At 47.1% G+C, this 23,573-nt stretch overlaps 1 protein-coding gene across 7 annotated transcripts in view; it reads left to right on the top strand.

The window, feature by feature from the left end:
- LOC133500552 (growth factor receptor-bound protein 10-like) overlaps positions 1-23,573 on the top strand; it is a 63,553-nt gene that overhangs the window by 7,666 nt on the left and 32,314 nt on the right. For 2 of the 7 annotated variants that reach the window (XM_061819364.1, XM_061819360.1), the window contains exons 2-4: positions 6,825-6,933; positions 10,800-10,896; positions 18,984-19,221. In XM_061819364.1, coding sequence (XP_061675348.1) covers positions 6,883-6,933; positions 10,800-10,896; positions 18,984-19,221 — 386 coding nt within the window. In that variant the 5' untranslated portion in view covers positions 6,825-6,882. Of the gene's footprint in view, positions 1-4,210; positions 5,252-6,824; positions 6,934-10,799; positions 10,897-18,983; positions 19,222-23,573 lie in introns of those variants that run through there. The other 5 variants (XM_061819359.1, XM_061819358.1, XM_061819361.1 and 2 more) reach the window with 5 other exon arrangements.

The following is a 23,573-nucleotide window of genomic DNA, read 5'->3' as shown; positions in this document are numbered from 1 at the left end:
TCTGGGTACGAAGCAGGCGCTTACTGGGAAATTCCCCCGGTCTGGTAGTTCCCCTCCTTCTACATAGAGGGAGCTCACGTACGTTATTGCCTAACCTTAAAACAAAAGTTGATCAAAAGAGATCCACGTATATGTACGTCGGCTGTGTTCGTCTTTCCGAGACGTCCGTCGCGAACGCGAACGCTCGGCGACAAGTTGTCCAACGGGCGTGGGCATGTTTCAGACTGGCTGGAAGTTTACTAAATATACGCGCATGCGCATGAATCACGAGGAGACTTTTCAGCACCGGGAGCGCTCAGACTGTCACAGCGGGACCTCAGAACCGCGAGGGCCACCGTGCCGCCCTCGAAGCATGCATGTTGACCCGGCGAGGTCACGCGATTTTGATTATGGGATGCCATCTGACGATTGTCGAGACTGTTCGAGTTTTACATGTGGGTGCGTTGTTGCAGCTTTTGAGTGCAAGCTTGACTCAGAAGACCGTAAAACATGTCCGTTCAGTTTCCGGAATTTGCGATTGCGGCTGCATACTTTTATGTCAGGTCAGGTCAGTTTTGATGACTCCCGGCATCACCCTCCAATTTCTCATGGAAAGCAGTTTAAAAAACATGCACCCTGCAACAATCCACCTGGCCTCTGTTGGGGTACAGTACGGTGCCATTTTTTTTTTTTTTTTTTTCAATTAAGGTTATGTTCTGGGGGCGGATTTGGGGGAAGAAGGAGGGAGCCAATGTGGCGTGGTGCCGATGCCTTCGGTTACTAGTTGGACTCTTTTGTGGACTCGGGTCGTTTGATGTCAGGGGTGTCCGTCCCGTCAATTTCCCGAAAGAAATGATCTCGAGATTTTTGGATGATTTAAACGTTCGCGACTGGACCTCGACAATCAAATATGATACAAAGGTCGTTCAGAGCGGCGGACTGCGTACCGCACAGGTCACCACACTTTTATTTGGAACGTATTCCCGTCGGGGGTTGGAGGTGTTGCCGTATCGCACATCCTTTTTTTTTTTTTTTTTTCTCAGCCAATATCCGATATGGCAAAAAATCCAAAGATGACTGAGCGGACGGAGCCGAACGGCCCAGTGTTCGATCCGATCGACTGGACGCTTTTTACAATTCTGTCCACAAAGGGAGACGTTGACACAGCTTGCACAGCTGACTTGGAGCTGTTTTTATTATCGTGCAGTGGGGAAAAAAAAATGAAAAAAAAAAAAAACCCCCCACCCTCCAGTGCGTGCGACGGCGTAATCCAAAAGCAACACAAAGGGCTATTGTTAGCTCCCAAAAACAGATATCATTTCAGGGTTCTTGTTCTTTCTTTTGGCCTTATCAACCGGTTAGCGTTTCCCCAATACGGTATTTATTCTTATGCCATTTTAATCACTTCAGTGACTAAAAGTTAACGTGTACAGTACTGTAAGTGCTGCGATACCTTCCGAAATTGTAAGATAGCTTTTCTTTCAGCACCAAAGAAATCGACAGACTCAAAATTAATGAGAGAGGAGTTTGGGCCTCGATACAGTATGTAAGGTAATGTAAAGTATGTTTAATATTTCCTTTTTCTTTTCTGGGTGTTTTTATTGGACTCCAACGGGGGTGGCAGGGCGGGACTACAACGCGTTAGTTACGATTGTTCGGAGTTTTGGTTATTCAAAAATAGAATGGAAGCTAATGTCCGCGCTACATAATCTCCATCAATAAAGAATTTTGTGTTATGGAGCTACAAAATATTGCAGAAGGCAGCGCAGGTACCGGCACAATTGTGGCCGGACTTTGTCGACTGCAGATGTAGAATTGAATAGTATGTAAGTCACAGTAAGTCGGCGAAAAGTCATAAAGGTGGGCTACAATTTGAAACATTTTGAAATATTTAATATCTCAAATTTGCAAGGTTTGGTTTCAAATGTGATAAAAATGACATCCATCCATTATCCGAACCGCTTATCCTCACAAGGGTCACATGAGAGCCGGAGGCTGTCCCAGCTGGCTTCGGGCGAAAGGCGGACGACACCCTGAACTGGTCGCCAGACAGTCGCAGGGCAGATATCGACACCATCACTGAGCGGGACCTGATCCCACGCGGCCTGGACCAAAGTCGGGCGTGTGTGTACCACTGCAGCATCAGTGACGTCACACCAAAATGACAGTGTAGCTGAATTATGTATTATTGGGGACATTTTGGAACCATCTCGGCGAGTGTGATTGTCATTATCCGGATGCATTTGTAGCAATGTCGGAATAATCCCCTTTTCTGCCACTTTTCCGGGTCGGGTCGCGGGGGAAGTAGCTTCAGCGGGGATACCCGGACTTCCCTTTCCCCAGCCACTTCTTCCAGCTCTTCCGCAGGGATCCCGAGGCGTTCCCAAGCCAACCGAGAGACAGTGTCCTGGGTCGTCCCCTGGGTCTCTTTCCGTAATAATAATCTTGATAAACGTGATGATTTTGCACACGAACGTGAATTTTCTTAGCCTTCAGCTCTCATGAGTTGAGCCGTCGATTCCCGTCCTGCCCCCTGCGAACGAGGTTTCCATCTACTATTTTAATTGGGCTTAACTTGAAATAGCCCAGACTTGGCCTCGGGCTTCTTTTCAGGTCTGATCACCTTGTCATGTTCCAGCTGAACGCATCAGGACACGAACCTCAAGATGGGCGAAACATGTCGATCATAGGAATCGTCGTGTTACACCGCCGTTGTCATTTTCATCTTCTTCTTCTTTTCCTTTCGGCTTGTCCCGTTAGGGGTCGCCACAGCGTGTCATCTTTTGCCATCTTAGCCTATCTCCTGCATCTTCCTCTCTCAACACCCCAACTGCCCTCATGTCTTCCCTCACCACATCCATAAACCTTTTATTTGGTCTTCCTCTCGCTCTTTTGCCAGGCATCTCCATCCTCACCACATCACTCTCTCGCCTCTGGACATGTCCAAACCATCCGAGTCTGCTCTCTCAAACCTCGTCTCCAAAACGTCCCACTTTGGCTGTCCCTCTAATGAGCTCATTTCTAATCCTATCCAACCTGCTCACTCCGAGCGAGAACCTCAACATCTTCATTTCTGCCACCTCCAGTTCTGCTTCCTGTTGTTTCTTCAGTGCCACCTCTCGTCTCTAATCCGTCCATCATGGCCGGCCTCTTCACTGTTTTTGTAAACTTTGCCCTTCATCCTAGCAGACACTCTTCTGTCACATAACACACCAGACACCTTTCGCCAGCTGTTCCAACCCGCTCGGACCCGTTTCTTCACTTCCTGACCACACTCGCCGTTCCCCTGGATTGAGGATTGACCCTAAATATTTGAAGTCGTCCACCCTCGCTATCTCTTCTCCCTGTAGCCTCACTCTTCCCCCTCTACTTTTCTCATTCACGCACATATATTCTGTTTTACTTCGGCTAATCTTCATTCCTCTCCTTTCCAGTGCATGTCTCCATCTTTCCAATTGTTCCTCTGCATGCTCCCTGCTTTCACTGCATATGACAATATCATCTGCGAACATCAACTGGATTCCAAGGGTAACCCAGTCTAACCTCATCTGTCAGCCTATCCATTACCACTGCAAACAGGAAGGGGCTCAGAGCTGATCCCTGATGCAGTCCCACCTCCACCTTAAATTCCTCTGTCACACCTAAGGCACACCTCACCATTGTTCTGCTGCCATCATACATGTCCTGTACTATTTTAACATACTTCTCTGCCACACCAGACTTACGCATGCAGTACCACAGTTCCTCTCTTGGTACTCTGTCATAGGCTTTCTCTAGATCCACAAAGACACAATGTAGCTCCTTCTGACCTTCTCTGTACTTTTCCACGAGCATCCTCAAGGCAAATAATGCATCTGTGGTACTCTTTCTAGGCATGAAACCATACTGTTGCTCGCAGATACTTACTTCTGTCCTGAGTCTAGCCTCCACTACTCTTTCGCATAACTTCATTGTGTGGCTCATCAACTTTATTCCTCTATAGTTCCCACAGCTCTGAACATCCCCTTTGTTCTTAAAAATGGGAACGAGAACACTTTTCCTCCATTCTTCAGGCATCTTTTCGCCCGCTAGTATTCTGTTGAATAAGTTGGTCAAAAACTCCACAGCCATCTCTCCAAATTGCTTCCATACCTCCACCGGTATGTCATCAGGACCAACTGCCTTTCCAGTTTTCATCCTTTGTAGTGCCTTTCTGACTTCCCCCTTAGTAATCATTTCCACTTCCTGGTCCTTCACTCTTGCCTCTTCAACTCTTCCTTCTCTCTCATTTTCTTCATTCATCAACTTCTCAAAGTATTCTTTCCATCTATTTAGCAGACTACCGGCACCAGTCAACACATTTCCATCTCTATCCTTAATCACCCTGACCTGCTGCACATCCTTCCCATCTCTATCCCTCTGTCTGGCCAACCTGTAGAGATCCTTTTCTCCTTCTTTCGTGTCCAACCTGGTGTTATTTTCATGCTCTCTCAAAAGTATTGCAACGGTTTCTTCAGCTGGGAGAAAACGTTTCGGATGGACGTGACGAGAGCGACGACATTTACATCTCGAGCCGACACGCACCTTCAAAAGTAAGACCAAAGAGATTTCTGCTTTTACAATGCATTCGGGGTAGGTAATACTCAATATTTACTTGCAAATCATAACAATACCGTCATCTCTTCAGTGTTCCAATGATGTCAACACACATTTGTATTTTTTTGTAATGCCTTTGCAGGATTTTGGCGACTGCAAATTCTTCATTTTTGTTGATGTTTTGACATTTTAAACGCCCTTCAATGTACTCGTTACCAAGTAAAGTGCTCGCTCTTTAGGGTTCAAGTCTGGACATTGACTTCCATCCTTTATCTACCGCTTTTCCGGGTCGCGTCGCAGGGGTGGTAGCTTCAGCAGGGATCCCCAGACTTCCCTTTCCCCAGCCACTTCTTCCAGCTCTTCCGGAGGGATCCCGAGGCGTTCCCAAGTCAGCCGAGAGACATAGTCTCGCCGGCGTGTCCTGGGTCGTGCTCGGGGTCTCTTTCCGGTGGGACGTGCCCGGAACACCTCACCAGGGAGGCGTCCGGGAGGCATCCGGATCAGATGCCCCAGCCGCCTCGTCTGGCTCCTCTCAATGCGGAGGAGCAGCGGCTCGACGCTGAGCCCCTCCCGGATGACCGAGCTTCTCACCCCATCTGGAAGGGAGAGTCCGGGCACCCTGCGGAGGAAAGTCATTTCGGCCGCTTGCATCCGGGATCTCGTTCTTCCGGTCACGACGCGCAGCTCGTGCCCATAGGTGAGGGCAGGAACGTAGATCGACTGCCAAATTGAGAGCTTCGCCTTTAGACTTGGCTCCCTTTTTACCACAACATTGACTTCTCCAATCTAAAGCCTTCTATTTCCCGCCCCAATGTTTTGGGTCATCATTTTCTTGCTGGATGACGAAAGCTCTCCCTTTCAGTTTAATTTAATATCTCTTTACACAGTCGGGCAAATTGATTTGACTTCTCGATTCATTTTCCTCCTGACGTTTGCCAGGCTTCAGTCTGCTTTCCCGTTTCCTCTCAGATAAAATGTATCTTCTTACTGTGGCCGACGACAATATTCTCAGACACTAAATAAATACAGGAGATTCCCTGAGAACTAAACGTTTAGACGCTTGCTTTTTTTTTTTGTTTCCGTGTTTCAACGCATCCGACCGACGTGTTTATAACGCGTTGTTTCTCTCCTAAGCATTTTGGAGTGGAAAACAGAGACGTAGACTTGTGCCAAGCATGTCCTATGCAGCGGAAAAGCTGTATTTGTTTTTCCGTTCACTAATGTTTGCTGTATAAGCTCATTTTTGTCAATACCGAGCAACTTCTGACTCCTAATAAAGATGGAGTCCAAGTGCCGCTTGCGGAGGAATCCGCGGCGCCTAATGAGGAGCCGCCTGGGGAGTTTCGGCTGATGTTCATTTGTTTTGTTTTTGTTGTGAATTGTGCGTCTGTAAATAACGTGTAAACGACGAGCCGGCCTCGCATGCCAGCTGGCCGGACCACACAAGCATTTACACAGCAATGCACACATACTGATGCACACTCATGACAAGGACGCCCATTCAGCAGTCGTCGACGCACACTTGCCAAGGTCTTTGTTTAGATTTCATTCACGGTCTGATCATTGGCGAGCAATTTTGGACCTTCTATAAAAACCCAATGTTCTCTAGATTTCTTGGAAGAGGAAAAAAATAGGCTAAGATGACAGCAAACTGTGTTTCAGTCAGTCGATTTTTGACATCCGACCCTGTCTTGCTTAATTGAGTCAGTTTTCATTTTTAATGATGCAAACTGGGAGTACATCATCAAAAAAAGTTCACACGCGCATAATTCTGCTCAAAATGCTCGTTTTACATAACTCGTCATAGCAACGTTTAACGGTAGCGACTGACGCACATGAAGAGAAAAGCATGAAAGCGACTTTGAATTGACGGCGGGCCGTATTGTTGGAATATCAACGGGGGTCATGAACCGCAGCATAGGAGCGCTCACAGCGCTCAGCCCGAGCAGCTTGACTCCAAATAGACGCTCGGGTTCTAACTTAAGACCTGGAGAGGTGCCTGGGGTGTATTTTGGACTTCGGGTTCAGAGGTGTTTGTTCACTGGTGGCACGACAGAACTACAGTATGTGGTGCAGATACTTTGTACCTCAACCCAACCCTGCAGGACTGATGATCGTGGAAAGACCTTTTACGTTGGATTAATAAAAATTAAAATGAAATTTTGTGTACTTCTCTACAATATTTAATACATAGGATTTCCTTCTTTCTTGTTATTTTGCTAATTAATTTTTACTCACCTTTATTTATTTATTTTTTTGTTGTTCTGCAGGTCCATCTTCCCACTGGGACTCATCGGAACAAGTAGATTATACGGAACAAGCCGAAGGATGGCCGTGGCCGGATGTCCCGATTATTTCCTGCATCATCCCAACTATCAGGTAAATTTCCAGGCGGATTCTTCTCGGTTCTCTCGAGCTTCGCTCAGGGGATGATTGTTTCAACTTTTGAACCCAAACAAAATAGATTTTATGGAAATGCAGCAGGAAAAGCAATACCCACCAGAAAGAAAGCGTCAACCATGGAACCGGTGTTCGCACACTTGGACTAAACTTTTTAAAAAGTTGACGGATGAACTTGAACAAGCAGCAAAGCGTCTATAAAATGCCCAATAAACTTTCTGATCATTTCCATTTTTGACTTGATCCCTGAGTAAATGTGCTCGTCACGGTCTCGGGATTTTGTGTCGAGACTGATCTGCTTTTCTTGAGCGTGAGTCATCTTTTGGCAAAACTACACATACCGTCAGTTCGTACGGTATCGTAACTTCCGGCCTAAAAGCCGCGACTTTTTTCACACGCTTTCAACCCTGCGGTTTATGCGGTGATGCGGCGCTAGCGTTAGCGCACCTAGATAAAAGCCTCGGTACACAGAGAGCGTTCGACGCTAACGCTAGTGCCACACTAGTGTTAAACTCTTTCTGTGTACCGAGATTTATAACCAGGTGCGCTCTGGAGGCCGAGAATTAGGGTACTAACAGGCATGAGCTTAGGTGGACCTTTTTGCTGCAGCCCAGCAGGAACCACAAAAGAGATCAGAAGGTATTTTTCAAAATGTTTGTTCGACGGTGATGAGGTGGCTGGGGCTTCTGATTCGGACGCCTCCCAGGTGAGGTGTTCCGGGCACATCCCGCCGGAAAGAGACTCCGAGGACGACCCAGGACACGCCGGAGAGACTGTCTCTCGGCTGGCTTGGGAACGCCTCGGGATCCCCTCCGGAAGAGCTGGAAGAAGTGGCTGGGGAAAGGGAAGTCTGGGTATCCCTGCCGAAGCTACTTCCCCCGCGACCCGACCCGGAAAAGCGGTAGATTGTTTGTTTGGATTTACTTCCAGATGGAACACCATTCAAGATATGAAAGGCCCTCTAGTTTTGCTCAGTGGCGTTGAACCTTGACCCGAATGCACACGCTCTTACAATTTGTGCTCTACCGTCCCACCAAGGCAGCCGTTGTCGTTGGGCCGCTTGGATGAGCGCGCAAGGCATCAGTCACAGTCTGGTAGCCGGACCTGCAGGCACTCTGTTGACTTCATTATCGTTTTACATCACAATGATGCCAGTCTCATTACGACAGCAAATTCCACTTTCAGTCCGAGCAACGGAGCTTAAACTTGAGACAAATGATTGGATACGGTTGGGCTGAAGACGACCGTGACTTCTTGTATCGCTAATGGTCGTGCGTGGCGAGATCGCCGTTGCAGTTCAGTCCACACCCTGAAAGGTCCGGATGGGCCGAGAGGGTTTGCTCTTTTCCTCTGCCGGGCGTTTCTGAAGTTTTCATGTACTTTGTCCTCCCCGGACTCCCTCTTGATCCTGCAGCACTTGGAGGGCTTCGAGGGGTTATAGCGGGTGAACACTTGTTGAAGTGTGCAAATTTTAATTGGGGGAATGTCCATCTTGCTTCAAGTGACTGTATGGCTCGAGTTCAAATATGCAAACAGTGAAATGCGGGGAAAAGAAGCTATAGAATCATATTTTAACAGACACATCACAAGGATTTAAAAAAAAAAATAAATCAATGTAGATTTCTTGAAAGTCGGTGAAGTGGGGTCATTCTTTTTCAACTTTGTCTTATCTTGAAGAAATGGAAGCAAAATGAAGTGCGCTACTTAATGGTCAACAGTGGACAGCGAGACAGCAGATTTGAAGTGCTCGGAGGTCGGATGCAGTGTCAGAGAGTTTCCCATAAATCAGTAATGAAGAAAAACAACAGCAATCTTTTGATAATATAGTCAGTCAATGCTATTTTGTGAAACGTCCATACCGACTGACAACGTGACTTTCATGGCATCCCAGACACAATGCTCGCCGGCTAGGAGCGTATGAATAATGATTATATCCCGTATTGGGAGTCCTGATTTTCCATCAGCGCTCCCTTTATACCGGTGATTCTTAACCATTGGGACCACGAGCACCACGGTGGGGCGTCCAAAACCTTCAGCTGTGGATGCGTTGGCTTCACGGGCCACAGGGGAGGCCCGCCGCAGAGCCGGAGACGCTACCCAAGACGACGGAAGCGAACCGAGTGGTTTAGCGCCGCACGTCTACCGATGCGCTACAGTGGGGGGGAGAACTGCAAAACTGTTCAGTCCATACAGTTTACAGTTTTTTTTTTTTTTTAAAATGTATACAGTTAGGACTTGGGGCCTCCCATTTGGTAGTTTTACTAGTCAATTCAACGGTTGACCGTTCGTACTTGCCCCAGAGCGTTGCGCAAAACCGTCCGAGATATCGAGCCATCGATGGAGCAGTCCATTCACCGGCTGTCCGTCGATGCAGAGTACTTACTCCAGGCGTGCCCTCTCGGCGAGCCATCAAACTTGCCGTAGCCGACGGGATCGCCGGCTACAAACCCAACATCGTGTCGGGCGGCTACCCGCCTCCAGCGGGCGAATCCAAAAGACAACTCCCGTGGCCCGTGAGATCGACGCTATCGCAACGCCGTTCGGGCTGGTGTCACAACCTCAACATCATCATCAATATCAGCATCGCCGATAAATGCCCATTGTCTGACGTCGCCCCCCCCCCCACAATACGCTTCATCTCTTCAACTGTTGAACACCTTTGGAGCGCCCCGGCCGGTGTGGCTCGCTTTCTGGACCTTGATACGGAATAACGACCGTCGTACTTGGCTACAACAACAACTGTCAATTGAACGTTTCGGTAAATGTGATGTGAAGTCCACCACAAGGGAGTAACCGAACATCGTCGATCCAAAAAGGTTGACTTGCAAAGTCCTTGTGCCAGCAACTGGATCTTGTACTTTGTGTGAAATGCATGCCACAGGCACTGCGCAAAGGTCAAAGGAGCCCGGTTGTTTGAATTAGGATATACTGTACTGTACTGTACTGGACTTTCTAGTTCCAGTGGCACCTTACCAGAAGCAGGCGGACTGACTTTGCATTGTAAAGACGAGACACGAACAACCCGGAGGGCTCAATAGTGTCACGGGCCGTTGCCTTGAAGAAAAGTTTGGTTTAGGCAGAATAAGACGAGCACTTGCGCGAGCGTGACGGGATCTGCCGTCATCAGTCTTGGCTCCCGGGACCTTCTGGCGCTCCTCTCCTTAGGCTTTGTCCGCACGCTAAATACGCTCGTTGGAGGGCTTGTGCGGGGTTACTCGTAAGTATGGGATATTAATCCAAATGAAACGTTTGCTTTGTTGTACTGTGTGTACTGCATATCAGTCGTGAATTGCATGTTTCCGTGCAATATCTGAGATGAGAGGCAGGGTTGGAAATGCTTGTAATTTACTTTCGAATTTGTCAAGATCCAAACTTTTTGGGGAGTACCCATTGCTGCTTTTGTTTTCTTGACCTCCATTTTTTTTTTTTTTTTACATGAAGCTTTACTGCAATTCAGGGAGAAAAAAAGACTATGTGGTGGGGGGGGGGTGTTAAGCTAGCCATAATAGCAAAATCGCAAAAATATAAAAGAGAAAATGTAGTTGCAGATTTTTTTTTTTTTCTTCGTGGGGTGGTTGTACCAATTTGTATGACTTCATACCAATGAAGTCCTAATTTTGAAAATTATTTCCATGACTGAATAGTACAACTTCATTTTTGTAACTGCAGATTTCTTCTTATTTGTACTATTACTCCAGCACAATCTTTTTATCATTCTAATACTTTCATATACAATACCTCATTTTGTAATTTTGCAATATTTTAACTGTGGCTGCTGTGCAAGGCCGTGGCAATTCTTTGAGGTCTGACTTTTTCTTTTTGCCCTCTAATTTTGTCTCGATCAGCAGGAGAATCGAGATCGATCCACCAATCACAGACAAGCAAATCTGATTGGGCCGGCCTTCCAACCATCAACCAACCACAATTCGCCAAGCCATCAAGGTATGTTGCGTTTGCGTTTTTATTGTTTACATTGTGGCAAAAATTGAGTACCGTAATTCCCGGCCTAGAGAGCGCACTCGGTTATAAGCCTCGCCGAGTACATTTGTAAAGGAAATACCATTTGGTACGTAGATACGCCGCAGCCGTGTAAAAGCCGCAAGTGCCCACATTGAAACATGAGATATTTACAAGGACGGTACACAGAAAGATTTTAACGCTAGCGTTGCGCTAGCACTAACGCTAACAGGGCCACTTAAAATAAAACTTACCGGTAAATATCACCGAGACACACCAATAACACGCTAGGACAGCGCTAACAAGGCCGGTAAAACTCACTTCCTCGGCACATATATTCCACCAGTCTCATTCTTACCTTTTCGGCTCGAGTGGCCCCTTGCGGCTGTTAGGAAAAAAAAATGCACAATTCAGCCGCATCGCCGCATAAACCGCAGGGTTAAAAATGTGTTAAAATAGTCGCGGCTTGTAGGCCGGAAATTACGGTACTGTACATTTTCAATGGGCTATTAATGTACATTGAAATGATCATCTTATCTACAGTAAAGTATCTTTACTGTTAATATTCAGATATGAAAAGATCTGTGTGTACGCTGTATCTGTGAATTTAAACAAAAATGACTATACTTATTGTAATCACTATCTTAAAATATTTGACAACATTTTTTTGGATTTAATTGAATGCTGAATGTGCAACTTGTGGGGTCACAGAAAGCGGTACCGCTATTTGCGGGCCCAAAGGTCACCAAAGGCGCTGTGGCCCGGATGGGTCGGCTGTGCCGCCGGTCCGCTTGTTTTCTAGTATTTGCTCCTCTTCCGCTTTAAACACTTGAGCAGTTCAAAGGGGGATCCCGCCGGACACAGCGTGCCATTATAATTGCGCGCTCTACCTAATTGTGGCACACAGGGTTGGTCCAGGACAATCGGAGCATGAGATTTAAGCACAATATTGGCGCGGCGGGGGGGGGGGGGGGGGGGTCGTCGATCTGCGAGGATTCAGCCGCCGAATGAGAACGCTCGGCCCACGGCATGGGAAATAAATGGAGCAGAAATTTCATTGTCATTTTTTTTTTTCGCCGATTTGGCTGGACCGGGGCGACCCAGGAGAAGACGGGAAGCAGATGAACGGCCTTGACTTTATTTATTTATCCAACGAACGTCGTCACACGCGTGTTGAAGGCCTGACGATTCCGGTTCGAACGCATCCGGTTGAATTACAACCCGCACGGGATGTTTTTCAAACACGGGAAGATGAAGAAAATTCCTCCTCTTCACTTCTTATCTCTTCCACAGAGCATTCCATAATTCATAATTCTCCTCGAGATCCCACTTCCAGCGTGTATGATTTTCTTTACTGGTCTTGTCTTGGCGCGACGTCGCACGGAAGCAACTTCATCGCAGCCTCGGTTTGAAACGGACGTCGGAGGCATTCGGATTACAAGGAAAACGCGCACTTTGGCGCTAATTTATTTCATTTCTGTTGTGTTGAGAATTTTTCCAAATATTTTTTCATGAAAAATGAGCTACATTTGTGTGGTATGTAAATAAAATAAACAGTAGGTCCTCTGGATTAGACCATTAAAGTCTAATTTAGTTCATTTGGTCGTATAGTCGTCCGAAAATCAGTATTCATTAGAAAATTAATTCAAAGGCATATCATATTGTTGTCGACCCTTTTAAGACAATGATGGTTCAAAAGCATTACCAAAAAAAAAAAAAATAATAATAAATTAGCCTGGTCTTGGTTTTAGCGACAACAATTGCGCGATATATACAGTACATGCCAATGTATATTAATTACGTACTCACAACTCCCGGCCCCGGTTCTTCCTGTTTTGTCCTCGTAGGGAAAAGCGCAACATGTCGCAGTCGCCCGCATTCCTCCCAGATTACGGGAGCGTAACGGCGGAGTGAGGAAGTTGCCGATTTTAAATATGATCCAAGAGCAGTCACAGTCATTGATTCATTTCTTTGGAGGACAAAAGTGAGCCGAGTGACGCTTTGGAGTCGCACCAGCCGTTGCGGCAGCGTCACGTCTGCTGCTCGCAATTTTGCGCTTTGAGAGTAAATTTGTATATTTTGCACTCATCGCGGCGAGGACTCCCAAAATGCTTTCCAGCCGCTAAACGGAATCAAATCCTGTTAGAGGTCAACGTGGACACGCTTTTACTTTTTATGAAGTTCGGACGAGCATGACGGTCAATAAAAGTTCGGGCTGTTTGCTTTTTGGGTGAAATTTCTGTCGCAGAGGCGCGCACTCTTTCCTTCCGGTGAATTTCATTTGACCTCCCGTAAACTTTGTCACCCCCACAGCGTCGATATCGTACAGAACGCTCGATGGAGCCTTGGCGTCACGTGCTCCACGGCCGCCGTCTTGACCCGGCAGTCCCGTTACGGTTCTTGCCCCCCCCACCCCCAAGTTATGAAGACTTGTGGCATAAGCAATCAGTAAAATTTTACGTTTTGAAAAAATAAAATACAAGCAATTTTCATGTATGTCTTTGCTGTGACATAAGACACCGTTGGGCAGCATTTGGAAAATGTGCGTTCATTCCAAATTTGTCACTTTGTAGCAGATTGTATCACATCTTAGGTCATGCGCGAGATCCATGTGTATTGATTAAATTCAATTCAATGGATATCGAAATATATGTCCATCTCTATACATAAACATCCATCCATCAATTTTCTTTGCCGCTTATTCTCACGAGGAGCGCCGGCGCCTATCCCAGCTGTCAACTGTCAAGCTGATCATTATGATCTTAATCGTTCTTGACAGGATCCACCCGTCGACCCATCTTAGCCGCTTATCCTCACAAGGGTCGCGGGGAGTGCCGGAGCCTATCCCAGCTGTCAACGGGCAAGAGGTGGGGTACATCCTGAACTGGTCGCCAGCCAATCGCAGGGCACATACAGACCTACGACCATTCGCACTCACAACCACAGCGAGGGGCAATTTAGAGTGTCCAGTTAATTTTCGGGATGTGGGACAAAAGCCACGCAGGCGGGGCCCGGGATCAAACCCGGGTTCCTCAGAACTGCGAGGCCAACGCTTTACCAGCTGATCCACCGTGCCGCCCCTATATATATATATATAAACATTTAAGAATAATATACTAATGAAAATCACGCAGTACAGCATATGATTTGCCTGTTGATTCATACCGCAATATGTGTTGCACGCCGCTCCCTCGTTGATAATGTGGTGCAGTGTGATTTACGTCAACTTTGACACATTTCCATTTGCCCCCCCCCCCCCGGGCCGCCTTCGTGTGTGTGTGTGTGTGTGTGTGTGTGTGTGTGTGTGTGTGTGTGTGCGCGCGCGCGTCGTCACCGCTCCGTACGCTGCTTTCCATTTTGGACCCGCTCTGCGTCTCCGGCGTTTTTCGAACGGAAGCCCCTCGGCTGGGCCGGAATTTCCCGCCCCGCTCGCTCCACTTGTGTGCCCTGGGTCAATGGATGTTCTCCGCGCGTTTGATACCTCTTGACGACGTTCCTTTTTCTAAGCCAGCGTGGTTAAACCGTCTTTTCGGTTGGCCACCAGCCGAATAAAAGATGAGGACGAACACGGAGCCGTGCGCATCTGCCGGCGCCGCAATGGTCTTGTTTCGGCTTTGTTCCGTTTCCTAATCGGCGGAATTCTATGCAGATCCTCTCAGACGTACTGTAACTAGTTTTCTCCTTTGGATAGTACTGCATATGAATTGCCCAGAACAGTGGAGGATTTTTTTGTTTTGTTTTATCCCCAATTTCACCAATGACAACGTTCTTAAAGGGAGGAAAAAAGTGCCGAACGCAGCCCCACCAATCGTTGCCCTTTTAACCTCTGAGGGACTTTTTGATCGGAGGCCGACTCCCGGCAGATAAGCGCCGCCCGTCTCGGGCCGCTGCCGTTTGATGAGAAGTTCCAGAAGAGTCGAGTTTTATTTCTGGGGAAACTCCGAGCGAGGAGCTGGAGTTTGTTCTTTGTGACCTCGACACGAGTTCGGCGATTGTGCTTCCTCTCGCTCGTCTTCGTGTACTACATTGTTCATTGTTTGTTTGTTTGTTTTCTACAGCAATGCTTTTGATCAAAATGTGTAACTCTGGATAGAATGATGGCGCCAAAATGTTGCTTTGCCAGTAAGATCATGCCAAACGGGAGAAAAGACTGATGTGGCCTGACCGGCAATCGGCTAAAATGTGTTTCGTGTCCAGAATTGTCTCCACGTATCTTCATCTTTTCCGTTCGGTTTGTCCCGTTTAGGAGTCCCCACCGCAGCGGGGGGGTCACTTTTTTCCATCTTAACACCGACTGCCCTCACGTCTTCCCTCGCAACATCCCATCTTGGTCGGACAAAAAGGTCGACCCATCACGACAGAAAGCCTCGGGACTATCCCGAGTTTGGATCCGGTTCCGACGTATCCGGTTTAACGAGGGCCACGGGCCACGTGGCTCGCTCCCGAAATACGTTTCAGTCGAACAACTGCGTCGTCGTCGCAAATTGCGACCGTCGGCAGTTCTGCTTTGTGTGCTCCCCGCTGCTTGAGCTGCTTCGATGTTTTAAGAGGATCAAATGATTGGCTGTAATAATTTAAGGCCGGGCGGGCGTGTCGTGACAGCTGCGTGTTTGCTCGCTTATGAAGGAAGGCCGGGCAGAACTGGTCTCTTGTCGCTCGTCTTGTCGGCTTGCGCAAGGTTTGTCGCTCACGTGCGCACGAACGTCGCACGCCTTTGTTTGCCGTATCGCGACACGCAGAGGTGATTATGATCACGCGACCGATTAGGACCGGCAAATCCTGGATCCGTCGGCGGCTCTTCTTTCTGTCAGGGCTTGAGCCGTTCTCTTGGTGCTCGTTCAACCTCAAACGTGTCGTCTGCCTTGTTTGAGTCACGACCGGCGCGAATGAACCTTGAGAAGGACCTGAGGCGAGATTCGACTTACGTACTTGATGTCGTCTCTGCTTGATTTTTTTTTTTTTTTATTTGATCGCACGTTCACTAACTTGCTGCGGTCCTCATGGTTTTTCGAGTCCTGGATGCCCCCCTGCGCATTTGGGATGGACAGTAAGGATTCCCCCCCCCCCCCCCCTTCCCCTATTCTGGACATGTGTAACAAAACAAAAAAAGGCTCTCATGATAAAGTCCTGGGATCATAAAGGTCACATATGAGTAAAATAATCCTAGTTTTTATTATAAATGTCATGATCGCTTTTGCAATGACACCGAGGAGCACTAGAGGTCCACAGACTCCTGGTTGAAAAGCGCCGCTTGTCCTGCTTGTTTGTCCGTCTTGCGCAATCCTCCCTTCGCCTCACGTTTGGCCTCGTACGCGCCGTTTCCCGCCGTTTCCATCGCTTCAGCGCGCCCCCCCCCCCCCACCCCCGGCCGCTCTATAAGTAGCCGCCCCGGCTTACGTGTTGCTATTAACGGCCGCGGATTAACCACCTGCGATTCGCGGGCACCTGTGATTCGGCTGCCTGCTGACACGTTTCCAGGGGAAACGCGTCCACATTACTGCGGCTTTGTCGGGGTTGAGGAAAGGCCTCCGCACGAGAGTTTTATTTTGGGGGGGGGCGAGGTGAGGGGGGTGATCATTATGATCTTAATCGTTCTTGACAGGATCCACCCGTCGACCCATTACAATATCCATCCATCCATCCATTTTTCTTAGCCGTTTATCCTCACAAGGGTCGCTGGAGCCTATCCTCGCTGTCAACGGTTCACCCTGAACTGGTCGCCGGCCAGTCGCAGGGCACATTGAGACAAACAATCGCACCTAGGGGCAATTAATGTTGCATGTTTTTCGGATGTGGGAGGAAACCCACGCAGGCACGGAGAGAACACATAGAACTCCACATAGGCGGGGCCGGGATCTGAATCCCTGTCCTCAGAACTGTGAGGCCAAAGCTCTACAGCTGCTCCGCCGTGCTGCTCTCGTCATCATAATATGATCAATACTAAGGGAGCAGTGGTGAACAGATTGAATGGGAACATGGGCAAGATGGCGGGTCCGGGATTGAACCCAGGACCTCAGAACTGTGAGGCCAAGGATTTCCAGCTGAGCTACCGTGCCGCTCAATACAAAAAATTAACAGCATTCAGAAATATTTGTAAGAATTTCAGGTCATCTCATGTCAGTTTTGCTTTGCCGCCACAGAGTTTGACAGCTTCCAAGTAGTTCCTGCCTCCCCCCAGTGGTGCGATCTCGTGCTGTGCACCCGATTTGCGATCAAATCCTGAACGACACGAGTTGTTTGCAACGAGCTGCTACGAATCGGCGTCCCCGCCGCGGACCGTCGCTCGGAAAGCGCAACGGTTTGCGGCCGCTTCGCTCGGCGCAAGATCAAACTTTCACAGCGTGAAGCTATTAAAAACGAGCGCTCGCCACCCAACTTTGAGACATGACGCTTCTGCGTTCCTGTTGAAATGTGCCGGGAGGTTTTCGCAAAGGGCTTTGAAGACAGATTTCTCCTCCCCAAAAAAAAAAAAAAAAGAATTTTTGACTACTGGTTTCTAAGACCTCTAAAAGCAGAAGGTTCAATGCAGCCGGTGAATTTCGAGCAGATGCCGACAAATTTATGATGCCTTTGCGGTGAACTCAAGCGCCGAGAGTTTGAAAAGTGCTACGGGCAAGTCGCTACGTGCACCTTTTCATCCTGGACGTTCAGCCACGGGGGCGAGAAGCAAGATTAGCCTATTTTTCGAGCCGCTTATCCACAGCGGGGTCGCTGCTGTGCTGGAGTCCATATCCCGGCTACAGTGAAGGGGGAAAAAAAGTATTTGAACACCCTGCTAATATTGCAAGCTCTGCCACTGAGAAATGAAAGGACTGTTGATCATAAACTAAGACGTCATGGTTTGAAATCACGCACGGCACGGAAGGTTCCCCTGCTGAAACCGGCAGATGTCAAGGCCCGTCTAAAGTTTGCCGATGATGTTTTTGGATGATATAGAGGAGTCATGGGAGGAGGTTTTGTGGTCAGATAAGACCAAAATGGAACTTTTTGGTCAATAATTCCACAAACCGTGTTTGGAGGAAGACGAATGATGAGTTCCATCCCAAGAACACCGTCCCTACTGTGAAGCATGGGGGTGGTAGCATCACGCTTCGGCGGTGTTTTTCTGCACATGGGAGAGGACAACTGCACTGGATTAAGGAGAGGATGATCGCGGCCAAGTATTGTGAGATTTGGGTCAGAGCATTGAAGATGGGTCGCGGTTGGGTCTTTCGACACGACAATGACCCGAAGCAAACACCCAGGAGAACCGAGGAGTGGCTCCGTAAGAAGCATATCCAGGTTCTGGCGTGGCCTAGCCACTCTCCGGACCTAAACCCAATAGAAAATCTCTGGAGGCAGCTGAAATTCCGTGTTTCTCAGCGACAGCCCGGAAACCCGTCTGATCTAGAGAAGATCCGTGCGGAGGAGTGGGCCAAAATCCCTCCTGCAGTGTGCGCAAACCTGGTGAAGAACTCCAGGAAACGTTTGACCTCTGGAATTGCAAACAGAGGCGACTGTACCGAATATCAACATCGGTTTTCTCAGGTGTTCAAATACTTATTTGCAGCTGTATCACACAAATAAATCATTTAAAAAAAAATCATACATTGTGATTTATGGATTCTTCTTTTTAGATGATTTCTTTCACAGTGGAGGCACGGGGAGAACACGCAGACTTCACACAGGGAAGGCCGGGATTTGAACCCCGGTCCTCAGGACTGCCAAGCAAACGCTCTAACCAGTTGCCCCCACCGTGCTGCCTATCCTCAAGATAATCCTGCTAAATGAGTGTTTTGGTCTTTTCTTTTATGGGATGAGTGAAAATGAAAGTGGGGAGGTGAACGATTCCCTTCGCCGCCACAATGAAATGATAGACAAACGGAAATAGACGTGGGAAAAAGTCCCAACAATTTACAGGAATTTTTGCATCCTTTTTTTTTTTTTTTTTTTTTTTTTTCATCCCTCAACTATTTGGAAGGAACACACAGAAATTCTTTCATTGTCTTCTCCATTGCGGGTTCGGGCTTTGTTGCAGATTTATTGATCTGCGTTCTCTGCACCAAATCTGTTTTTTATCTTGCGCCGTCCAGAGGATGACGTTGATTTAGAGGCTCTGGTGAACGGCATGAATTCTTCGGCGGAGAGCTTGCACCAGCAGACGGAATCGACACGGCTTCTTGAAAACGGACAGACCTCGGCCTCCTCCCCGCAGGACCGCAACCACCGTCGGGCTCGGGCGCAACCGCGCCGGCCGGCCTCCTCGCCGTCCGCCGACCTTCCCCGGGCCGGCCTGTGCCGCTCGCAGCCCGTCCGCATCCTGGCGGTCCGGTGAGTACCGAGTTCCCCGCCCGGCGGGCCGGGAAGAGGCCTGATCGGCGCCAATGCGCGAAGGTGTGCGTTCAGGGAGTGGACAGCTTATGGGTCATTTTCACATAATTGGACCAGCGACACAAGTTCAATGAAATTACAAGTTGGCAATTTTTAGATGCCATCTTGGTTTTCTGTGGGTAAATGGCTCCCACGCTTAAAGATCCATTTTCAAAATGTTATTACCGTAATTCCCGGCCTACAGAGCGCACCTGGTTCTAAGCCTCACCCAGCACTTTTGTAAAGGAAATACCATTTGGTACGTACAAGGTCCCACATTGAAACCTACATTAAAACACGAGATATTTACAAAGAAAAATGCTCCGCAAAGAGTTTAACGCTAGCGCGGCGGTGCTAGCATTAACGTTAACACTGCGCTAAGGGGGCCTGTTAAAAAAAAAAAAAACATACTGATAAAAATCACCGAGACACGGCAGTAACACTCTAGCGCAGCGCTAACAGGGCCGGACCGGTAAAAGTCACTCCCTCGGCACATATATTCCACTGGTCTCACTCTTACCTTTTCTGTTTTACGCTAATGCTAGCACCGTCCTAATGCTAACGCTAGCACTGTGCTAATGGATAAGTTTCCAATTATGCCATCTTGTGTGTCATAGGGGTCAGAGAACACGGGTGAGAGGTGAAGCGTGAAGTTTTTTCGCATTGTTAATTTATCCGATTGGTCTAAGGGTGGTGGTGACGTCATTGGAAACTTACGAGTAAAAATCACTGAGACACAGCAATAACACGTTAGCGCAGCGCTAACAGGGGATATGTTTACGTAAGTGTGTTTTTGCACAATATGTTAAGGCAGGGGTGTCAAACTCCAATTTGTCGCAGGTCACATTGTGGTTCCGGTTGTGAATGAAACCATAAAAATCTTTATCAACATGAAATTTAGGACATGACAATTTGAAATGTTGCTCCAGATTTGAACAAATATCCGAGAAGTTGCTGCACACGATTTGCCTTCGCGGGCCAGATCTGGCCCTCTGGCCTTAAGTTGGACACCTGTGTGCTAAGGTCTCAGATCTTGTTTCAAATCCCAAAGTTTTGCTTTGGTTCTGAGGAGGTCGGTTGAATCGCTAACCGTCCAACTTTTCAGGGCGCTCAAATGAAGCGGCTCTGCTGTTTTTGTTTTTGTTTTCACTTTGCAGTGATTTCGCCAAGCGGGGCAACAATCTGATGATTAATTATTAGACAGATGTGCTTGTATGCATATGAGCATGCCTGCAATGCATAATTGTGTCCCTTATATGTAGCCTTTCCATGTCCTCTTGGTTCTCGTCAGGCCCCGTTTGCCTCAAACAAGCCCACGAAGTCCAAAATTCTCGTCTTTCAGCTTTTTAAATAATCGCAGCTCACAGCGTCCCTCGGGCGTTCATTACGGGCTCTTTCGTACGCGTTCGCCGCGGAGCGCTCGATTTGAAGGATCCGTCTGGACTGGAAGTGATCGGGTAACGGAGTATTCGCTCTTGAAGGACTCAGTCGGGCTCTCCTCGCCCGAGCGGGCCCTGGACTTGTTATTATTCAGAGCTGACCTCGGGATAACCCCGGTCTCCCGGCTCAGATGGGACCACATCAAAAGGCCCGCTCCGTTTTGAACTCGCCCGGCTTCTGCGGAGAAATGAACGGAAAACGAGTCGAGAAAAGAGAGAGAACGAGAGAGAGAGAGAGAGAGAGAAAGTCTCCCACAATGACTTTCCAAATGCCCCCCCCCCCCCCCAAAAAAAAAAAAAAATCCTGAAAAGTTTATGATCGGCTGTCAAACCATCATCCCTCTTCGGAGTCGCAAGCTTATGACTGCCTAATTTAAAAAAGAGAGAGGGGAAAAAATGAAAAAAAAAAAGAGAAAAAAACACTTAAAAGTGATGTCTTATTTAATATTGATGCGTGATGAATAGTGCAGAAAATTACGGGCAGGCTGCAGGGGTCCGCCATTTCTCCCCGGCTTGGAGATTGTTCGTTACGGCGAGAAGATCAGACGGAAATCGACATGAGCTCGGATGCCGCTCACAAAAGAGCTTCCAAAAGATGACCCCCCCCCCCCACCCCCAACTCCCACACGTCCCACCCCCCCCCCCCCCACCCCGTTTCAAACGTGTCAGCGCCTCTCCTTATCCGAAATTTACACCCGTCCTTGCGCTGTTCGGAAATCTGCATCACGTCAATACCATAAATGTCAGATTATGCTTTCATTTTCATTGAATACCAACATCAAGTTTTGAAGTCACTCACCCTCAGCGTTCTGTAATATTACACCAAAAAAAGAAAAAGGAAAAATAGATTTTTCAATTTATTTTTTTTTAATGGAAACGCTTCAGTCTTGCCATTGATGGTGAGATGACACGCTGTGACGACCCCTAACGGGACAAGCCGAAAGAAAGTTGTTGTTGGTGTAGCGGTACGCACTCCTGCCTTAAGTGCGGGCACCGTGCGATCGATTCCCGCTCAGTGATGGTGCGACTGACTGGCGACCAGTCCAGGGTGTAGTCTGCCTTTCGCCCGAAGCTAGCTGGGATAGGCTCCAGCTTTCCTGCAACCCTTGTGAGGATAAGCAGCTTGGATAATGACATGACATGACTGCGGTCTTGCTGATTTTTTTTTTTTTTTTTAATTGACTAACACCCAACCCAGGATATGCAATCGTCAATTGAATCCATATTTCCCTTGACCTTTAGCCTTTCATTACAAGATGGAGGCCAGAACGATGATATTAACGTCACCACAAAAGAAAACAGGAAATTTTATGAGATTCATCTGAGGATGCCGACGCGGAAATGGCGAACGTGCGACGGGACCTGAAAGAAATCCAAATTTTTTAGTCTTGGAACGCATTATTTCTTTTTCCATTCATTGTAATGGGAAACATCGATTTGGCTTTGGAACAAATCCCTTCTCGAACCATTTTCTGGAACGAATTTTGGTTGAGAACCGAGGCATCACTGTCTGTACAGAGAAAGATGGTACACTTAAAGAGTTTTCAAAGTTTTAATACCTTAGCTTAGCTTATCTTAATATAGCAACAATACGGTTGCACGAACAGGGCTGATTATTAAAAAAAAAAAAAACATACCGGTAAAAAAACAGCTGTGACAGCTACACAGTAGCTACACGATAACACAGCACTAACAGGGTTGGTTTAAAAAAAAAAAAAATAATAAAAAATTACCCAATCCAAATGGAACAAAAATTTAAAATCTTTGGCGGCTCATCGGGAAATTGCAGGATTCAAACCTGGAAGCGCGTCAAACAACGGAAAGAGAAATCAGAAGGCGTTGCCTTGCTCAAGGGCAGCACGGCCTCTCTCCAGTAACTCATGGCAATGTTTCTTTTACCTGCAGCGGGATTCGAATCTTCACCCTCCAGTTGCAAATTAATTTTTTTGGATGGGGGGGGGCTCCCGTTTTGTCATAACAAGAAGGGGTTGGGGGGGTGATCAACTTTCATATTTTGATTGCAGAATGAAGCATTCAATTTTTACTTGATTGATCATTTTTAGCAGGCTGCATTTGATAAATCCCATAAGAAATGCGAAGTATTTTTCATAATTGTGCGACAGTATATAAAGACGGAGAGTAAAGATGGACCATTCTTTTTTTTTTTTTTCCACTTGTTGTACGAGAGGTTCATATTTGGAGCCGTGATTCATTTGTAGGAAAAGGCAAAATATTGGATGATGATGCAACACGTTGCAAATTCTTTCATGAGATTTCACTTTGTCTTTTTATTTCCAATAATTTGTATGATTTCTGGATGTCTTTGTTGGTTGGTTGCCATGACAATTATTTTTTTAATCTTCTTTTAATCTCGATGGGGCTTTTCGCTGGTCAAACCGTTTCAAATAGATAAAAATAATAAAAGTTGCGTTTTGAAACTCCAACACATTTAGCATGTTGATGAAACAACTTTTCAAACTTGTAGCTTGTCGATTTTGTTTGTTTAATTGGAGGAAATAGACAAAGTTCAATGAAAAATTCAACAAATTAGTCGCTTCCTAAACTTTTCCATAGTAAATAGTTTTCCAAAGTTTTAATCGAAGTGAAATGTACATTTTTCATTCATTTTTTTGTACAATACAAACAAAAAGTGCAAAAGGTTCAGCAGCATCTTTTATCAAGTTTGCTGTGGCGACCCCGAAAGGGACAAGCCGAAAGAAACTTTCTTTTATTTTGATTATTTCTATGTTATAACACTACATAAGCCGCAAGTGCCCACATTGAAACACGAGATATTTACAAAGAAAGACGGTACACAGAGTTTTCAATTTTAATATCTTAGCTTAGCTTAACATAGAAACAACATGGTCGCAC

Source organism: Syngnathoides biaculeatus, chromosome 5, assembly GCF_019802595.1.
Source record: "Syngnathoides biaculeatus isolate LvHL_M chromosome 5, ASM1980259v1, whole genome shotgun sequence".
NCBI classification, from domain to species: domain Eukaryota; kingdom Metazoa; phylum Chordata; class Actinopteri; order Syngnathiformes; family Syngnathidae; genus Syngnathoides; species Syngnathoides biaculeatus.
Note: the sequence above shows the minus strand (reverse complement) of the source record. Positions and strands in the feature narration are given on the sequence as shown.